The 16,039-nt window shown below is 47.9% G+C and overlaps 1 protein-coding gene and 1 long non-coding RNA gene across 5 annotated transcripts in view; one reads left to right on the top strand and one right to left on the bottom strand.

The window, feature by feature from the left end:
• The window catches only part of SH3GL3 (SH3 domain containing GRB2 like 3, endophilin A3), a 134,771-nt gene extending 120,520 nt beyond the window's left edge, over positions 1–14,251 (bottom strand). For 2 of the 4 annotated variants that reach the window (XM_086711711.1, XM_086711713.1), the window contains exon 1: positions 14,097–14,250. In XM_086711711.1, coding sequence (XP_086567837.1) covers positions 14,097–14,141 — 45 coding nt within the window. In that variant the 5' untranslated portion in view covers positions 14,142–14,250. Of the gene's footprint in view, positions 1–14,096 lie in introns of all 4 variants that reach the window. The other 2 variants (XM_086711712.1, XM_086711718.1) reach the window with 2 other exon arrangements.
• Positions 13,462–15,361, top strand: LOC147580489 (uncharacterized). Its single transcript, XR_015252978.1, has 2 exons — positions 13,462–13,780; positions 15,196–15,361. It is a non-coding gene; the product is annotated as an uncharacterized LOC147580489 (long non-coding RNA).
• The last annotated feature ends 678 nt before the right edge of the window (positions 15,362–16,039 follow it).

The following is a 16,039-nucleotide window of genomic DNA, read 5'->3' as shown; positions in this document are numbered from 1 at the left end:
TCTGCCCTGGAAGGTTAGCCCCCAAACGCTGTAGCATGTAGTTGAATGAAAGGCACAATTAATATACTTGATCGAACAATGGCCATCAAGGGGGAAAAAGGCAAGAAAAGAGAAATTCCCTTAGTTTCCTAATCATACACACTCCCGCTGCTATGCCGGCAAAGCAAAGCTGGGTCTCCCCACACTGTCCCCAAAGCTGGGTCTACCCCCCGCCGTCCCCAGGACAGGATGCCACTGCTGAAAAGCAAGAGAAATAAAAGAAGTGAATTCTTGGCTCTTGAGCTTCCAAAGGCCCAAACCCTCGCTATTTATGCCCAAAACTATGGGATTTTATATGCTATTTACCGTCCAAAATTTCTTCTATGCTAACGGTACAACATCACTCATGGCCCAGATGTCATTCCATCATGTTGAGAAATTAGCCCTTAATGAGACATGATCGTGTGTTTTAGACTTGGAAAAAGCATTTGGTCTAAGTTATCAATTTGAATAGTTGGGATCCAATGATGGATAAAGTTCAAGGCTGTTGGTTAACTTTTTAAAAATTTTTTTTTCATGTTTTATTTTTTGAGAGACAGAGAGAGACAGCGTTGAGCAGGGCAAAGAGAGAGGGAGACAGAGAATGCAAAGCAGGCTCCAGGCTCGGAGCTGTCAGCACAGAGCCCGGATGTGGGGCTCGAACTCACAAGCTGTGAGATCATGACCTGAGCCGAAGTCGGACGCTCAACCGGCTGAGCCACCCAGGTGCCCCAGCTGGTTAACTTTTTTAAAACAAATTTTATGAGTCACAAAACATGTATGAACCACTGTTCTGAGATACACGACTTTTACGTACGACACGCCAATGCTCAACGAGGACACCACACAAGGGGTCTTATCTGCCTTAGAACATTCTAGAAACTACCTTTTCTCGCATCCTCTTCTCAAAATGTTCCTAAATAGGTCACTCCAATCAAGGCACTAGCTCCTCCTCATTTCTTGCCAGTGTCTGCACAGCCGCGTGAGGCTGCCCACTCGTTGCAGAGCCTGCCTTCTGCCACCCTGCCCACTCAGCACCGTCAAATCTGTACCACGACCCGACAGCTCTCTGCCCTTGCACCTGATCATTCCACAGTCCCCACATTATGCCAGCCAAGCTCCTTTGGAGAGCCTGACACGACAGCACACGGGCAAATGCTGAGTTCAGCTCCATCCAATGCGCCTTCCAACGAACTTTCCAAGAACATCCCCAGACAAAAAGCCAAGAGCTGCCTTGACAGAAACCACGTTTAGCTCCTAAGCAAGTCCCGGCAATGGCACGGGCAACCGGGAATCACCCCATCTCCTAGTCAAACGAGAAAAAAGCCGACCTGTAGAGGAAACCTTCAAGCAACATACGCTGGTCTAAGACCTTTAAGGAAAAGTTGCCAACCGTTCGGCAATAGACCAAATTAATTCGACACACATGGTTTTCCTTTTGACCTGCACGGCTTTTTAAATTTTTAAATTGCCAAGATTTTAAAAGTAGGACATTTTATACAAAATCTGGATTCTTGCGGAGGCTGGGTGGCTCAGTCGGTTGAGCGTCCGACGGTCCGTGAGTTCAAGCCCCGCGTCGGGCTCTGTGCTGACGGCTTGGAGCCTGGAGCCTGCTTCGGATTCTGTGTCTCCCTCTCTCTCTCTCTCTCTCTGCCCCTCCCCTGCTCCCACTCTGTCTTTCTCTCTCTCAAAAATAAATAAACAAACATTTAAAAAATGTTTAGGTAATAACAGTGCTATTCCAGCTCTATTCCAAACACACAGAAAGAACCAGGACCCTGCCAACATCCACACCAGTATAGGGTGAGTGGGAAGCCTCGACCTTTGCCAGGCTGTAATGAGGTGACCAAACCCTCACCCCATCCTTAACTCTGGGGTCGTGCCAGATACGACCAAGTAGAGAGCTGGGACGTTCATCTCCACCAGGGAGTAACAGCTCCCACTCTGCTCTCACCTTTGGTGTCAGTGGACTATGAAGGGAGCCTCGACTTCCCCAAGGGGTAATGAGGTGCCCCATCCCTCCCCGCTGGGAGACCCGTTGAGAGTTAGGACTCTCACCACCGTCCAGTGGTAATGAGGCCACCCACTCTCACGGCATTAGCTGAAGCCACTTGGGGAGCAGTCACAAGGCCCTTCTACCTGCCCCAGCCAGGAAGGTATCAGTGAGAGGCCCCGTGGGGAGCCAGAACTCCAACTCCTGCTCAACAGGAAGGAGGAGCCCTCACACTGAGTATCAAGAGTTTGAGTGGGGAACCAGGGTATCCACCCCCACTTGGAAGTACCAAGGCAGTGCCGCCATCTTCCCCTGCTGGAGCAGTGGAAAAGAAAGCCAGTAGCAACAGACAATTAAAATAAGACCTAGGCGCATAAAATAATACTTACAATGCGCAGGTTTCAATGTAAAAAAATCACCATTGTGCCAAGAACCAATAAGGTTTCAAACGGAGTAAGAAAAGACGATCGACAGATGTCACCACCAAGATGACAGAACAATCAAAATTATGTGAGAAAGGTATTAAAAGAGCCAATAAGCAATTAAGACAGTGCTTGAAACTAAAGAAAAAACAGAAAGTCTCAGCAAAGAAATTGAAAGTTCCAGCAGGGGCGCCTGGGTGGCTCAGTCAGTTAAGTGTCCCGACTGGATTTCAGCTCAGGTCCTGGTCTCACAGTCTGATGAGTTCAAGCCCCAGGTTGGGCTCTGTGCCAGCAGCACGGAGCCTGCTTGAGATTCTCTCTCTCCTTCTCTATCTGCCCCTCCCCCATTCACGCCATCTCTGTCTCTCTCAAAATAAATAGTTTTAACAAAGAAACAGATAAAGAACAAAACAGAAATAGTAGAACTGAAAAACACAATAACTAAAATAAAAAGATGCAACCCTCAACTCAACCACAGAGTGAGGGGAAAGATGATCAGTGACCTGTAAGGTAGAACAACAGAAATTACCCAATCTGAACAAAAGAGAGGAAATAAATGGGGGGGAGGGGGGGAGGGGGGGAGGGAGGTAGAATAGAGCTCAGGGGCAGGTGGGGCTATCACGAAAGATCTAACATTCATGTCATCAGAATCCCAAAAGGAGAGAGGAAAGAGGGCAGAGCTGAAAACAAAACAAAACGAACAAAACACACACATACTAGAAGAAATAAGGGCTGAAAACTTCCAAATTTGGCAAAAGACATAAACCTACAGATTCAAGAAGCTTGCCGAACCCCAAGCAGGATAAAGCAAAAGAAACCCACTCTAAGACACAACATGGCCAAACTTCTAAAAACCACAAGAGAAAGAATTCTAAAAGCATTGAGAAAGAAATGACACCTAATGTATAGAAGAAAAAAACATTCAAATTATAGATTTCTCATCAAAAATCACAGAGGTCAGAAGAAAGTGGCACAATTTTCAGTGCTGGACACAAAAAGGAGCTGTCAACCAGGAATCCTATAACCAGAGTAATATTCTTCAGGAATGAAGGGGAAACCAAGACATCCTCAGATGAATAAAAACTAAGAGAATTTGTTGCCAGCAGACCTATCCTAAAAGAATGGCTCCAGGAATTTCTCGAAACAGAAAGGAAATGATAAAAGTAACCCCAGAACATCAAGGAGGAGGAAAGAACATAGTAAGCAAAAATATGAGTAATTAGAATAGGCTCCTCCTCTTGAGTTTTCTAAATTACAATTGATGATTAAAGCAATCACTGATGCTCATTACATCACAACAATTAAATCATAATCACAGGACACTGTCTGATATGCGTCCAAACATACACAGGAAATAGTCAACACAGAGGAAATATTTAACACGATTATATTACAAATGGAGGAGGGTAATGGGACATAAAGGGAGCTAAGTCTACGTTTCACTAAAACTGGTAAAATGATGACACCAGGAGGCTGTGATAAATTATGTAGATAGAATATGATACCAGGAGCAGCCACTGAAAACGCTATACAAAGAGATACACTCAAACACACTATAAAGTTGACTCTTGAACAACACGGGCTTGAACGGCAAGGGGTCTACTTATATGCAGATTTTTTTAAGGGTTGACGGCAAAAGCCACAAAACGTTTACTGAGAACTGTCCACCCCACTCTCCATGGGACCTAAACAAAGAGACTGAGCAGAGGTCGGTCCTGCTGCCCTAAGTGTAGGGGGACCTGGTGGAGGCCGTTAACAGCTCCCCCAAGGATCTAGAACCGGGCATGGCTACAGGTCCCCTGGTGTGCTGAGGGGGTGATTGGGTCCAGAAGGTTCCCTGGCCTTCCTGCCACCAGAGTTCTGCACACACTTGGGCTCCAGGGCTGTACCGGGGAAGCCACACACCTCAGCCCCCTCCCCATGAGGTGCAGACCACTCCCACCAGCCATGTCACCCTCCCCAGGCTGGCACATTCACGCATGCCCGTAGCCGCCAGTGGCCACAAGCCAGTGGTACACCTCCAGGCAGATGGGACTCCTGTATTGTACCCCCAGCCCTATGATGCAGCCCAGGGGCCACCCAGGGCTGCAACTGCCTAGCTGAGGCCACTAAGCTGTGAAAGACCAGCATCCTGGGATCACACCTGTCCCTGCTACCACTGTGTACCTCTCTCCCCTACCTGTACACATTTTTTTTCAGTGAATACAAATACAGTACTATAAACGTATTTTCTCTTCTTCATGATTTTCTTCATCACATTTTTTCTCTAGCTTATTTTATTTGTAAAACTCCAGTGTATAATACATGTAACATACAAATTATACGTTAATCGACTTATGTTATTGGTAAGGCTTCTGGTAAACAGCAAGCTATGGGTAATTGAGTTTTAGGGGAGTCAAAACGTATATGCAGATTTTCAACTGTGAGGATACCCCTAACCCCAGCATTATTCAAGGGCCAACTGTATATAAATCAGAATGAAATTCTAAAAATCTTCAAGTAACACAAAGGAAGGCGGGGGGGGGGGGGGGGGAAAGACAAGAAATAAAAGACAGAACAAACAAAAAAACAAAACAATTAAATGGTATCCTTTAGCCCTAACATATAAATAATTACATTAAATGTAAATGGTCTAAATACACCAATTAAAAGACACACTGGAAGACGGGATTAAAAAGCATGGCCCTGGTTCAGAGTCTGTGTCTCCCACTCTCTCTGCCCCTCCCCTGCTGGTGCTCTGTCTCTCTCTCTCAAAAATAAATGAACATTAAAAAAAAAAAAAAAAAAGCATGGCCTAATTATATGGTGTCTGCAAGAAACATTTCAAATATCGCAGTATAGGCAGGTTGAAAGTAAAAGCATGGAAAAAATTTGTATCATGCAAACGTTAATCAAAAGAAAGCAGAAATGGCTACATTAATAGCGGATAAAAGAAACTTCAGGGCAAAGAATATTACCAGAGACAGAGAGGGACACTTTATAGTGACAATCAATTTAAAAGGGTAAATCCACCCAGAAGGCACAGCAACCCTAAATGTGTACATATCAAATAGTGGAGATGCAAATTATACAAAGCAGAAACCGATGGCAGTGAAAGAGGAAAAAGACAAATCTACACTTCTGTGCAAGGAGACTTCTCTCAACAATTAGTAGAACTTGAAAGAAAATCAATAAGGATATAGAAGAATTCAACACTATTGACCAAGGGGATCTAATCAATATTTAGAATACTCCACCCAACAAGAGCAGATACATGTCATTTTCAAGTGTCCACAGAACATACACTAAGAGGGACCATATCCTGGGCCAGAAAATAAACCTCAACAAATTTTTAAAAGTTGAAATCCCAGAGTGCATTCTCTAATGACAATGGAATCAAACTAGGAATCAATAACAGGAATGTAACAGGAAAATGCCAAGCACTTAGGAACTAAAAAGCACGATTCTAAATAACCAACGGATTGAAGGGAAGGTCTCAAGGGAAATCAAAAAGTATACTGAACTGGGGCGCCTGGATGGCTCAGTCAGCTAAGCATCCAACTCTTGATTTCAGCTCAGGTCATGATCTCACGGTTCCGTCGAGTTCAAGCCCCGTGTCAGGCTCTGTGCTATCACCTTGGGATTCTATCTCTGTCCGTCTCTCTCTGGCCCTCCCCCACTTCCTCTCTATCTCTCTCTCTCTCAAAAGAAATAAAAAGTAAACTTAAAGTACGCTGAATTGCATGAAAGTTAAAATACAACATGCCAAAGCTAGTGAGATACAGCTAACGCCGTGCCGAGGGGGAAATATGGAGCACCGATGCATATTAGAAAAGAGGGAAAATCTCAAAATCAATGACTTGATTTCCCTCAAGAACACAGAAAAATAAAATAAATAACAAAATAAGCCAAAGCAAGCAGAGGAAGGAAATAAGTCAAAATCAACGAAATGGAGTACAGCCAAACAATGGAGAAAACAAAACAAAGACCTGGTTCTTTGAAAAGATCAATAAAACTGACAAACTTCTGGTAGAAAAAGAGAGAAGATACTACCAATGTTAGTATTACTAGGGACCCTTCAGACATCAAAATTATAATACGGGAGGGGCACCCAGGTGGCTCGGTCGGTTAAACCTCTGACTTCGGCTCCAGTCATGATCTCATGGTTCCTGAGTTCCGGCCCCGCATCAGGCTCTGTGCTGATGTCTCAGAGACTGGAACCTGCTTCAGATTCTGTGTCTCCCTCTCTCTCTTCCCCTCCCCTGCTCATGCTCTCTCTCTCTCTCTCTCAAAAATAAACATTAAAATACGAGAACACTGACTCTCCACACATAAAACTGATAACCTAAATAAAACAGACCAACTCCTTGAAAAACACAAACTAATAAAACCCCCAAACGAGAAATTTCTAATCCCAGATGGTTTCACTAGAAAATTCTACCAAATGTCTAAAAAAACATTAACACCGATTCTACACAGTCTCCTCCAGACAACAGAATAGGAGAGAATACTTCGCAATTCAGTAACTTTATTAAGCCAGTACCTGATACAAAACTACACAGACAGGGGCTCCCGGCTGGCTCAGTACAGCATGCAACTCTTGATCTCATGGTCATGGGTTCAAGCCCCACCTTGGGCATAGGGCCTACTTAAATTAAATATATATATATATGTACACAGTACCAAAAAATACCAAAATACCAATATCCCTCATGAATACAGACCCAAAAATTCCATGACAAAATATGAGCAAATAAATTCTTGTATTCCTCTAAATGTATTCTATGTATGAAAAAGAAATATACACAATGACCAGGTGCATTTTATTCCAAGGATGCAGAGTTGGTTCAGTTTTCAAAAGTCAATTAATGTAATCCAGATTACAGAATTATGCTGACATAAAACCCAATCCCAAAAGGTTACAGACCACATGGTTCCATTTATTTCACTTCCAAAATGACGAAATTTAAAGTAAGGAGAAGAAATTAATGGTTGCCGGGGATTAAGGGGAGCGAGATGAGGAGGGAAGTGGGTTTGGCCATCATCTTCAAAGTGACAGATCTGTTCTGCACCCTGACTGTATCAGGGTAAGCAGCTTGCTTATAATCTGTGCTATAGTTTTGCAAAATGTCACCTAGGGGGGAAACAAACCTGTAAAGGTACAGGGGCATTATTTCTCATGACTGCTTATAAACATGTAACCATCTCAAAATAAAAAGTTTAAAAATAAACAGGATTATAATGAAAACCAATCATACTGAATTCAACTGTCAAAACATGAAAATATTTGTAATGCGTGTTTTTAAAAAAAACAACAACAAACCCAGGTGATGTGATAGGAAAGGTATATTACCTATTTGAATCAGGTGGTCAGGGAAGAATCATGTGATGAGGCAGACCGGTAATCTGTGCTGTGATCTCAGTGACAAGGAGATGCCTTGCAAAGACAAAAGGAAAGGCATGCCACGTTGAGGAAACAGCTACCCCACAGAAGCACCAAGATCAGAAGAACCTCAGCGCATTAAGGGAACGGAGAGGTCCGTGCGTCTGAGCGTCAGCAGGAGAGGGAAACGGGAGGCCAAGTGATGTGTGTGGCTTCACAGGCCAGAGGAGGAAGTCTGGGTTTTATTCTAAATGCAAGTGGAAGCCGCTGAAGGACTAAAGATTTGCAAGAAGCAGAATGATATGGTGTGAGACACAATTTAAAAACAGCATCCTGACCACGGTGGGTAGGATTGCAGCCGGTAGGAATAAAGGTCTGGGAGCTGGGCGGGAGGCTCCAGCCGGGAAGGCTGGAGGCCATGGCCAGGACCGGGAGGGGAGAGTGGCAGCGGAGATACGAGAAAGATGAATGGACTAGGGTATATTCTGAACACAGAACCAAGAGAAAGGACTTTCGGATGAACTTCCTTTCCAAGGGGGGGAAGAAAAAATAATCAAAGAGGACTCTCAGTTTGCCTTTTGTTCTACTTGAGCAGCTGAGCACACACACACTGGCGTGGTTTACTGAGAGAGAGACCGCCAGCAGAACAAGTTGGGGTGGAGAAAATTAAGGGTTCAAGTGCGGATATCTTAAGCTCGACAGCCTTTTAAATATGCAAGGAGGGGGAGGTGATGTAGGTGGTGAGACGTGTGAGTTTGCCAGGAGTCTGTATTCAGAAGGAGCATCCGGACGAGAATGCAATTTACAGAGTGATCGGCATATAGATTGCCTATACATCCGAGGGGCTGGATAAGACACGTTGGCAGAGTGGAGGCTGAAGAAAAGGAGAGGTGCCCCAGCCAGAGCCCTGGGGCCCTCCGGCATGTCCCGAGGGGGATGAGAATAGCAGTGGAGACTGGAAGAGGAAGCCAGAGGAAAATCATCCAGCCGGGAGCAACAACAGCTTCTGCCAGGGACAAATGCTCTGAGCGGGCAAAGAGAGCATCAGCGGTCGAGAAAGAGTTACCCAGGGCCAGGGGGCAAGGCGCTGCCATCTGATGGACTAGAAAGAAAGCCGGAAGGAACAACACCGGGCCCGGGAAGGTCACTGCCGCTGGTGCGGTGATAAAAACACGTGGGGAAGACCCTGGGAATTGCACGGGAAGACAAGTTTCACAGAAGTAGAATGGTTATAATTGCAATAAAACCTCCGTAATCCCATCCCCAGTGCTTCCCCCAGACCCTTCCCCCAACTCAACACTTTCCTGGGTTTCTACTGAAAAACAAAATCCAACTGTCCATGTTTTGTTGATGTAGAATCTCCAGGATACATTTGTCTATTATTTAGCCAAATGGAGTAGTGTTTATTTACCAGCAGTTTTATTTCCTGGGTAAAGTATGCCAAGGGGCGCCTGGGTGGCTCAGTCGGTTGAGCACCCAGCTTCGGCTCAGGTCATGATCTCACGGTTCATGAGTTCAAGCCCACATCAGGCTCTGTGCTGATAGCTCGGAGCCTGGAGCCTGCTTCAGATTCTGTGTCTCTCTCTCTCTCTGCCCCTCCCCTGCTCATGCTCTGTCTCTCTCTGTCTCAAAAATAAATAAAAACATTAAAAAAAAATAAAAAATAAAATATGCCAATAACAGTTCCCCCAAATACACAAGATCCGCCCCCGCCACCAAAACACACACACTTAACTTTGAGAAATGTAATTTACATTCAATTTGTTTATAAAGCTAAAAAATTAATCTGAAAAAAACAGCCAAAATAGATCCCTGCTTGCAAGTGCCTTTTTAAACCAAATTCCAAGTAATATCCTAAATTACGTTTATTTTAAAGGGAAAAAAGTCACCAGAGGTAAGAAATGTTTGGATTATATTGTCTAAAAAAATCAAAATCAATTTGGCTTGGACATCTATTCTAGCACCCTGACTTAAAAAAAAAAAACTGCAAAAATTTATAGATGAATTTATCAAGCAGTCTATGTGGAAAGGAGCAAGAACGTTTTAGCTCAATATATTTTCTGATGCCTCTAAGAGAAAAAAATAAATCATTATGGATTTTGTAAAGTGCGTTTTTATCTTTCTCTCTAACGAGACAGTGAAACAAGAGACATTCATGGCCTCCCTGGAGATTCTCATAATTTACAAAGACCATCCTTCTCTGAAGGGTTTACTCATAAATGGCCAATATGTGCAGTTAGTTGTCAAACGAAAAATGTCTAGGCCCCTTATGACCGCTCATCATTTTTCTGGTTAATGCATTAAAAGAGAAAGGGGGGAGTTACCCCCAAAACACTGTGTTGCATCCACACATTCCCTCTTGTTGCTGGGTCACAGGACAAAGGTTAAAGGGCACCACCACACAAGGGCAAGAAGAAGTAAATTCACCACCATCCAGGGTCATCACTATTAAGGTTAACCTGAGGAGAGAAGCAGCAAAAGAGGAAAGAGAAACTGCTCTCTAGGGGGCATCTGGGTGGCTCAGCTGGTTAAGCGTCCAACTTGGGCTCAGGTCATGATCTCATGATCTGGAGTTCAAGCCCCGCATCCGGCTCTGTGCTGACAGCTCAGAGTCTGGAGCCTGCTTCAGATTCTGTGTCTCCCTTTCTCTCTGCCCCTCCCCCCCCCAAATTAAATAAACATTAAAAAAAAAAAAAAACTGCTCTCTAGACTTTCCTTGGATGAGGAACAAGTCTTCTGAAGTCCAGAAAGAGAAAGAATACGGCTATTCGCACAGTGTCTGGGCCAGAGGAAGTACAGGTGAGGCCTGAGCATCCTGCACCAACAATAACCACTGTCAGGAAAAGTACCATGAAATAAACATAATTGATACAAGTCAATCAGCGGTAACACTAATGCAAGGACTCTAAGTTGCATTTTTATTAATCAGGCACCATGCTTAATAAGAAACCATAAGACCATCTCTAAGCAATGTGTATTTTTCTCTAATAACTCAGTCTCTACCCCTACCAGTAGAAGGGCAAATTAAAAAATCCTTCCAATGAGCACTGGGTGTTGTATGGAAACCAATTTGGCAACAAATTTCATATATTAAAAAATAAATAAATAAATAAATAAATAATCCTTCCAAGAGGAGAAATGTATTTAATTCTGAACTAGGGACACTTGGGTTCTAAGTCCCAAGTGCTGAAGAAAACAATTAACTACATTTTGTGATCAACTCGACTTGAACTCTTGCCATTTATTTCTCCTTCTTCCTGTTGGTCTCCATGTGTTGCCAAAATGATGCATAATCCCTGGGGTTTACAGTTCTTAATTCTCTGTAAAATGAGGGGAATTTTTCTCCCCCGGAGATAGGTGAGGCACCGAGAAGGAAGGATCAGTTCATCAGGAGGCTTTATGTTATTTTACCTTGCCTGTTGTTGAGTAAAATCATCTCCATTCACCACGGTCCTTCTTCTCTTACTTGCAAAATATCCACTTTACCATCTTTCTCTGACATACTTTACGTGAATTAAGAATTTCATAACTGGGAGGTATTTACTGAGATGCAATTCACATACCATACACGTCACTCGCTGGAAGTATGCAATTGCATGGTTTTGGAATAGTCACAGAGCTGCGCAAACAAAACTGCCATCAATTTTAGAAAAGAGACATAGCTTCCAAATCCTCTAATCCAAGGTACAGACAAAACGAAGGTTTAGATGGGTTAAGTCACGTTCCCAAGGTCACAGAGCTGGTCAGTGGCAGAGGCAGGCCTGGATCCCTGGGAATTATCAAGCCACTGACATCATCTGGGACTCCTTTCCCCTGCCCTGGGAATGTTCTACATGAATTAAAACCTGCTGTTACGACGCTGCCTGAGATGAATGTCTGGCATGTTTTAATGTCGTGCTCCGTCTTATATTAAACCCAGTGTAATTTCTCCACGAAATCTGTCCCATTGCAAGATTTCTTAGAAAGACTTCTAGAACAGCTAAAAATGTATCTACTGGGCACGCTGACCACAAAATGTGGTTTTTATAAAGCACACAGAGAATCTGTGATGCCTTTCTTTTCAGATAAATGCACAAAAGATCTCAGCTCATGCCAAAAAAAAAAAAAGCCTAAATTAGACCCACTCTCATTTTATTAATGGACTGCTTACAGGGGGTGAAACTAAACGACCTCATCGCTAGCATGACATTTCTCCAATGCCAATAACTTGCTAAGATTCCAACCATTCACTCTGGCTAGTGGTCAGAAACCAACTTGAGGGACACCTGAGGGGCTCAGTCAGTTTAAGCGTCCGACTCTTGATTTCGGCTCAGGTCATGATCTCATGGTTGGGAGATCGAGCCCTGCATCAGGCTCTGCACTGACAGTGCAGAGCCTGCTTGGAATGCTCTCTCTCTCCCTCTCTGCTCCTCCCTCCCTCCCTCCCTCTCTCTCTTTCAAAATAAATAAATAAACTTAAAAAAAAAAAAAAACCCAAAACCAACTTGAATCATCCTAGGGCTTATGTCTCCATCATCTCTGAGATGCGCTCCTATGAAGTTCATACCAAATAAATGAAAATCTTCAAAACAGGAGGCCAGTTCCTTGCCAGAGCTAAGGAAGGCAGCGAAGGAGGCACAGCCTGAGACTACTCTGGCCCTGGTCTGCCCACAGGGGCACCCAGCCTTCCCGCTGCCTAGGCTGAGAGCTTGCTTTAGCTCTTAGCTCACAGCAGCACCTGTTGAAAGCTCCTGCCTTTAAATGCCCCCCCCCCACGCCGGTTTCCATGACATTCTTCTCCCTCCTGCCTTCCACCAGCTCTTTCCTTCCTGTGCTCCTCCACCCCCAAAAGTTTCCTTTATTCAATAAATATTTATTGAGTGGCCACTGTTAAACATTGTCCCTAAATGTGGCTGCTCCCTAGAGTCTATAGTTAGCTCATCCTGCACTGACTTTCTTGTACTTCCATGTTTCCATGTTCATTTAGGGCTTACATCCCCAAAAGTCTAGTTCCAATCTTGGCTTCATGCCCTGAGCCCCAGATCAGGACATGCACTTGCCCCCAGGCCAGTGACATCTCAACGTCACACAGACCCCTCAAAGGGCCCATGGCCAGCGAGGAATACACCATCTCCCCAGTCACCCAGCTGACCCCTCCCCTAGGGCTCCTTATCCCCCTGAACAGCACCACTGTTCACCCAGTGTCCCCGACCTGAATAAGCGCATCGCCCAGTTTCTTCATGGGAGGGGTGTGAGGGGACAGCAGTGCCCTCAGCCTGGGACTGAGGCTAGAAGGAGAGAACGCTCTAATTTCAGCTGCTTGTCAATCTGTGGGAGGAGCAGGATGAGATCTCCTCATAAATGTGGGTCGTGAATGAAATGTGTCTACCTTGGTGCTTGCCAAACTGGGGGCCTGGAGGGGACGGAGGGACAGAGCAACAGACCCAGGGCTGCAGGTGGGGGACAGGTTCTACGATCTGAGCTCTCTCGGGGCCGGAGGGGACCGCAATCTTGGAATTCAAATGTGCTTGTCAACACACACACGCACGCACGCACACACAGCAATTTCGTGCCTCCCCGCCAACCCCCACCGCTTGTTTTCTTGTTTCCCTGTCTCCTCGGCTCAGAGCGCCCTTCCCCCTCCCCTCCCACACCCACCCGCAACCACAATTCCTGCTCGTGCTTAATTCGCAAACCACGCGTCTCCTCCTCCGGGAAGCTTTCCCGGACGCCCCCGCCGCGCTGTCTGCCGCGCTCTGCGCGCGGAGGTGCGTCTAACGCTGTTTGTTTACGCGCCTGCCCGCGTCTCCGCGCCAGACCGCCGCTCTCCGGGGGCAGGAGCCGGGCGGGCGCCGCCAGGACGGCGCGTGGGCTAGGCACCGCCATGGGGAGCCCCGGAGCGCGGCGCGGTCCGCCGGGGTACACCTCCAGGAGCGCGCGGGGCCCAGCATCGCCGGACCCACCGCGAGGCTGCAGGACGCACCCCGGGGGACTCCCAACCTCCAGGTAGGCGACCGGCGGCGCCCGGGCGCCCCGGCCCAGCGCGGGGCGGGGGGGGGGGGTGGAGGGGGGCCGGCGCCGAGCGCAGCGCGCAGGCCTCCGGACGCCTCCTCTCCCGCGCGCGAGCCCCTTCGGCCCGCCACCTCTGCTGCCCCCGGTCCCCGGAAGCCCTCCGAGTGACAGCCGGGGGGCCGCGGGGGGCGGCGGCGGGGGGAGCAGGCGGCCCCCACTGCACGTCCGCGCCCCCAACAGAAGCCCCGAAGCCTCGGGGGACCGCAGCCCCGGGTTCCCCCCGCTCCCGCCCTCCCCCGTGCCTCCCTACCTGGCTGGCTTTGTGGAACTGCTTCTTCAGCCCCGCCACCGACATCGCGACTGCGCCCGGCCGGGGCCGGGGCCGGGGGTGGGGGCGGTCTCCGGGCTCGTCCGGTCAGCGCGGCCGCGACGCGCTGAGGGAGCGGGCGCCGGGGCCGGTCCCCGCGCGGCTGGGCTCCGCCGGGCCCGCCTCCCACGGCCAGGGCCACGGCCACCGCCGCTGTCACACTCGCACACACGCGCGCACGCAGATGGCAACACGGCGTTCCAAAGCCCCTGCGCAGCCCATTGGCCGAGCCGAGGCGGTATGCAAATGAGGCCGCCGGGGCCGCCCACGCCTCATTGTTGCGTGGAGACCCGGGGGCCGAGCCACCGGGAAGCGGGGCCCGGGGCTGGGGGGCTGGGCGTGCGGAGCTCCCGGGTGCGTGGGGGGCAGGCCCACGCGGGGCCTCTTGCGGGGTGGAGGCTGTACCGCGGCCACGGGTGCGGGGAGAGGGTTCACCTCTCCGCGCTTTTGGGACTTGGTGCGAAGCCTGCTTTTGCTCGCGGGCAACATCGCCTCCCTCAGGCGCAATTTGGGTAGGGACGCTCCCAGGTCAGCTTAGGGGGACAGAAATGCGACCGGACGGCGGACCTGCGGCAGGAGGGCGGCGGGGCTGTTTCTTCTTTCCCCGCGCGGTGCCCTGGGTGCAGTCCGCCCACATGACTCTGGCCAACAGGGGGGGCAACACTTGGGTAATTTGCTAATAAATGTGGTGCTCGCCTCTACGGAGCGCCAAGCCCACTGTCAACTGCTTAAGAGCGCCTGTCTCCAGGGAGCTGTGAACAGCGCGCTCCGTACCCTCCCTCGGGAGTGCAGCGCACGCGGGACCCATCCCCCTCCGTGATTCCTACCAGTTGTGTCGTCGGTTACTGAGCGTCATGTTGCACAGCTGAGGCCCAGTCTGCGGCCTGGAGCGTCCTGTGGGTTCTTGCGCCTGAGCTGCCCCCCAACAGGCCGGCATCTGAGCTGAGCCCTGCCTCCAAAGGACCCCCGGGGGCTCCCAAGACGTGCAACCCACTCTTAGCCATGCTTAGCACTGAATTAAACAGACATCTTTCCCCTCCAGGCTCCACCTAAGAAAAAGGAGTTCCTCTTCTCTGAACCCTCAACAGGCCCCACCTGGGATGACCAAGAGCTATGGTGTGCCCAGGACCCCCCTGGTTTACACCTGCTGTGCCCTGGCGTTCGCTGTGGGCGTCCTGCGCTTCTCCAGAAAAAGTCCTTTGCCATTAGCTCTCGACTCCCTTATCCCTGACATCATGCCAGTGAGGATTAGTGGGTAATGTTTCCTCGCTTTCCCTTAGAGGGTGTGGACAGGAGTGAGCAGAAGCATCCTTTCTCTGATACGGAGAAAATGAACTTAGTGTGGGAGATAAAGGTGGCCATCCCAAGGATTACTTAGTATGGCTTAGGTAAGTGCCGTAGGCTTCACTGGCCTACGGCCACAGACAAGTAACATAGCAGGATCAGAATAATATAGCAAGGTGATCTGTCTAGGCAGCGGGCTGAACCCCACTCAACAGTAGGCTCCACCCACTGAGGCAAAGGCAGCTGGGGGCAGGGACTGGAGTCGGGATCCCCTTTGTCCTGGGCTACTTCAGGACTGCCTGGGAGCATGCTCATCTGCCCTTTTTCTCCGTGACCCCGAATGGTTTAAATAACACAGATTTGAAGGAATTTACCCTAACCCAATCCAACTCTGGCCGTTTGGGAAGGGAGTGATTTTTTAAGACAACTTTTTGGCATTTCTTCCACTGCTGATAGTATATTCATTTCCTACTCCAGTTAATGTTGGTAATTTATCTCTTAATTTCATCAGGTATAGAGCTGTACATCATATTCTCATAATGTTTCAACGTCAGAATCTTTCATGCACGTGTTTTCCTTTGTAAAAGTATTTGCGATCTTAC

The sequence above is a fragment of the Puma concolor genome, chromosome B3 (assembly GCF_028749965.1).
Source record: "Puma concolor isolate L17-30 chromosome B3, mPumCon1.1.hap2, whole genome shotgun sequence".
Taxonomy (NCBI): Eukaryota; Metazoa; Chordata; class Mammalia; order Carnivora; family Felidae; genus Puma; species Puma concolor.
This window is presented reverse-complemented; position numbering and strand designations above follow the sequence as displayed.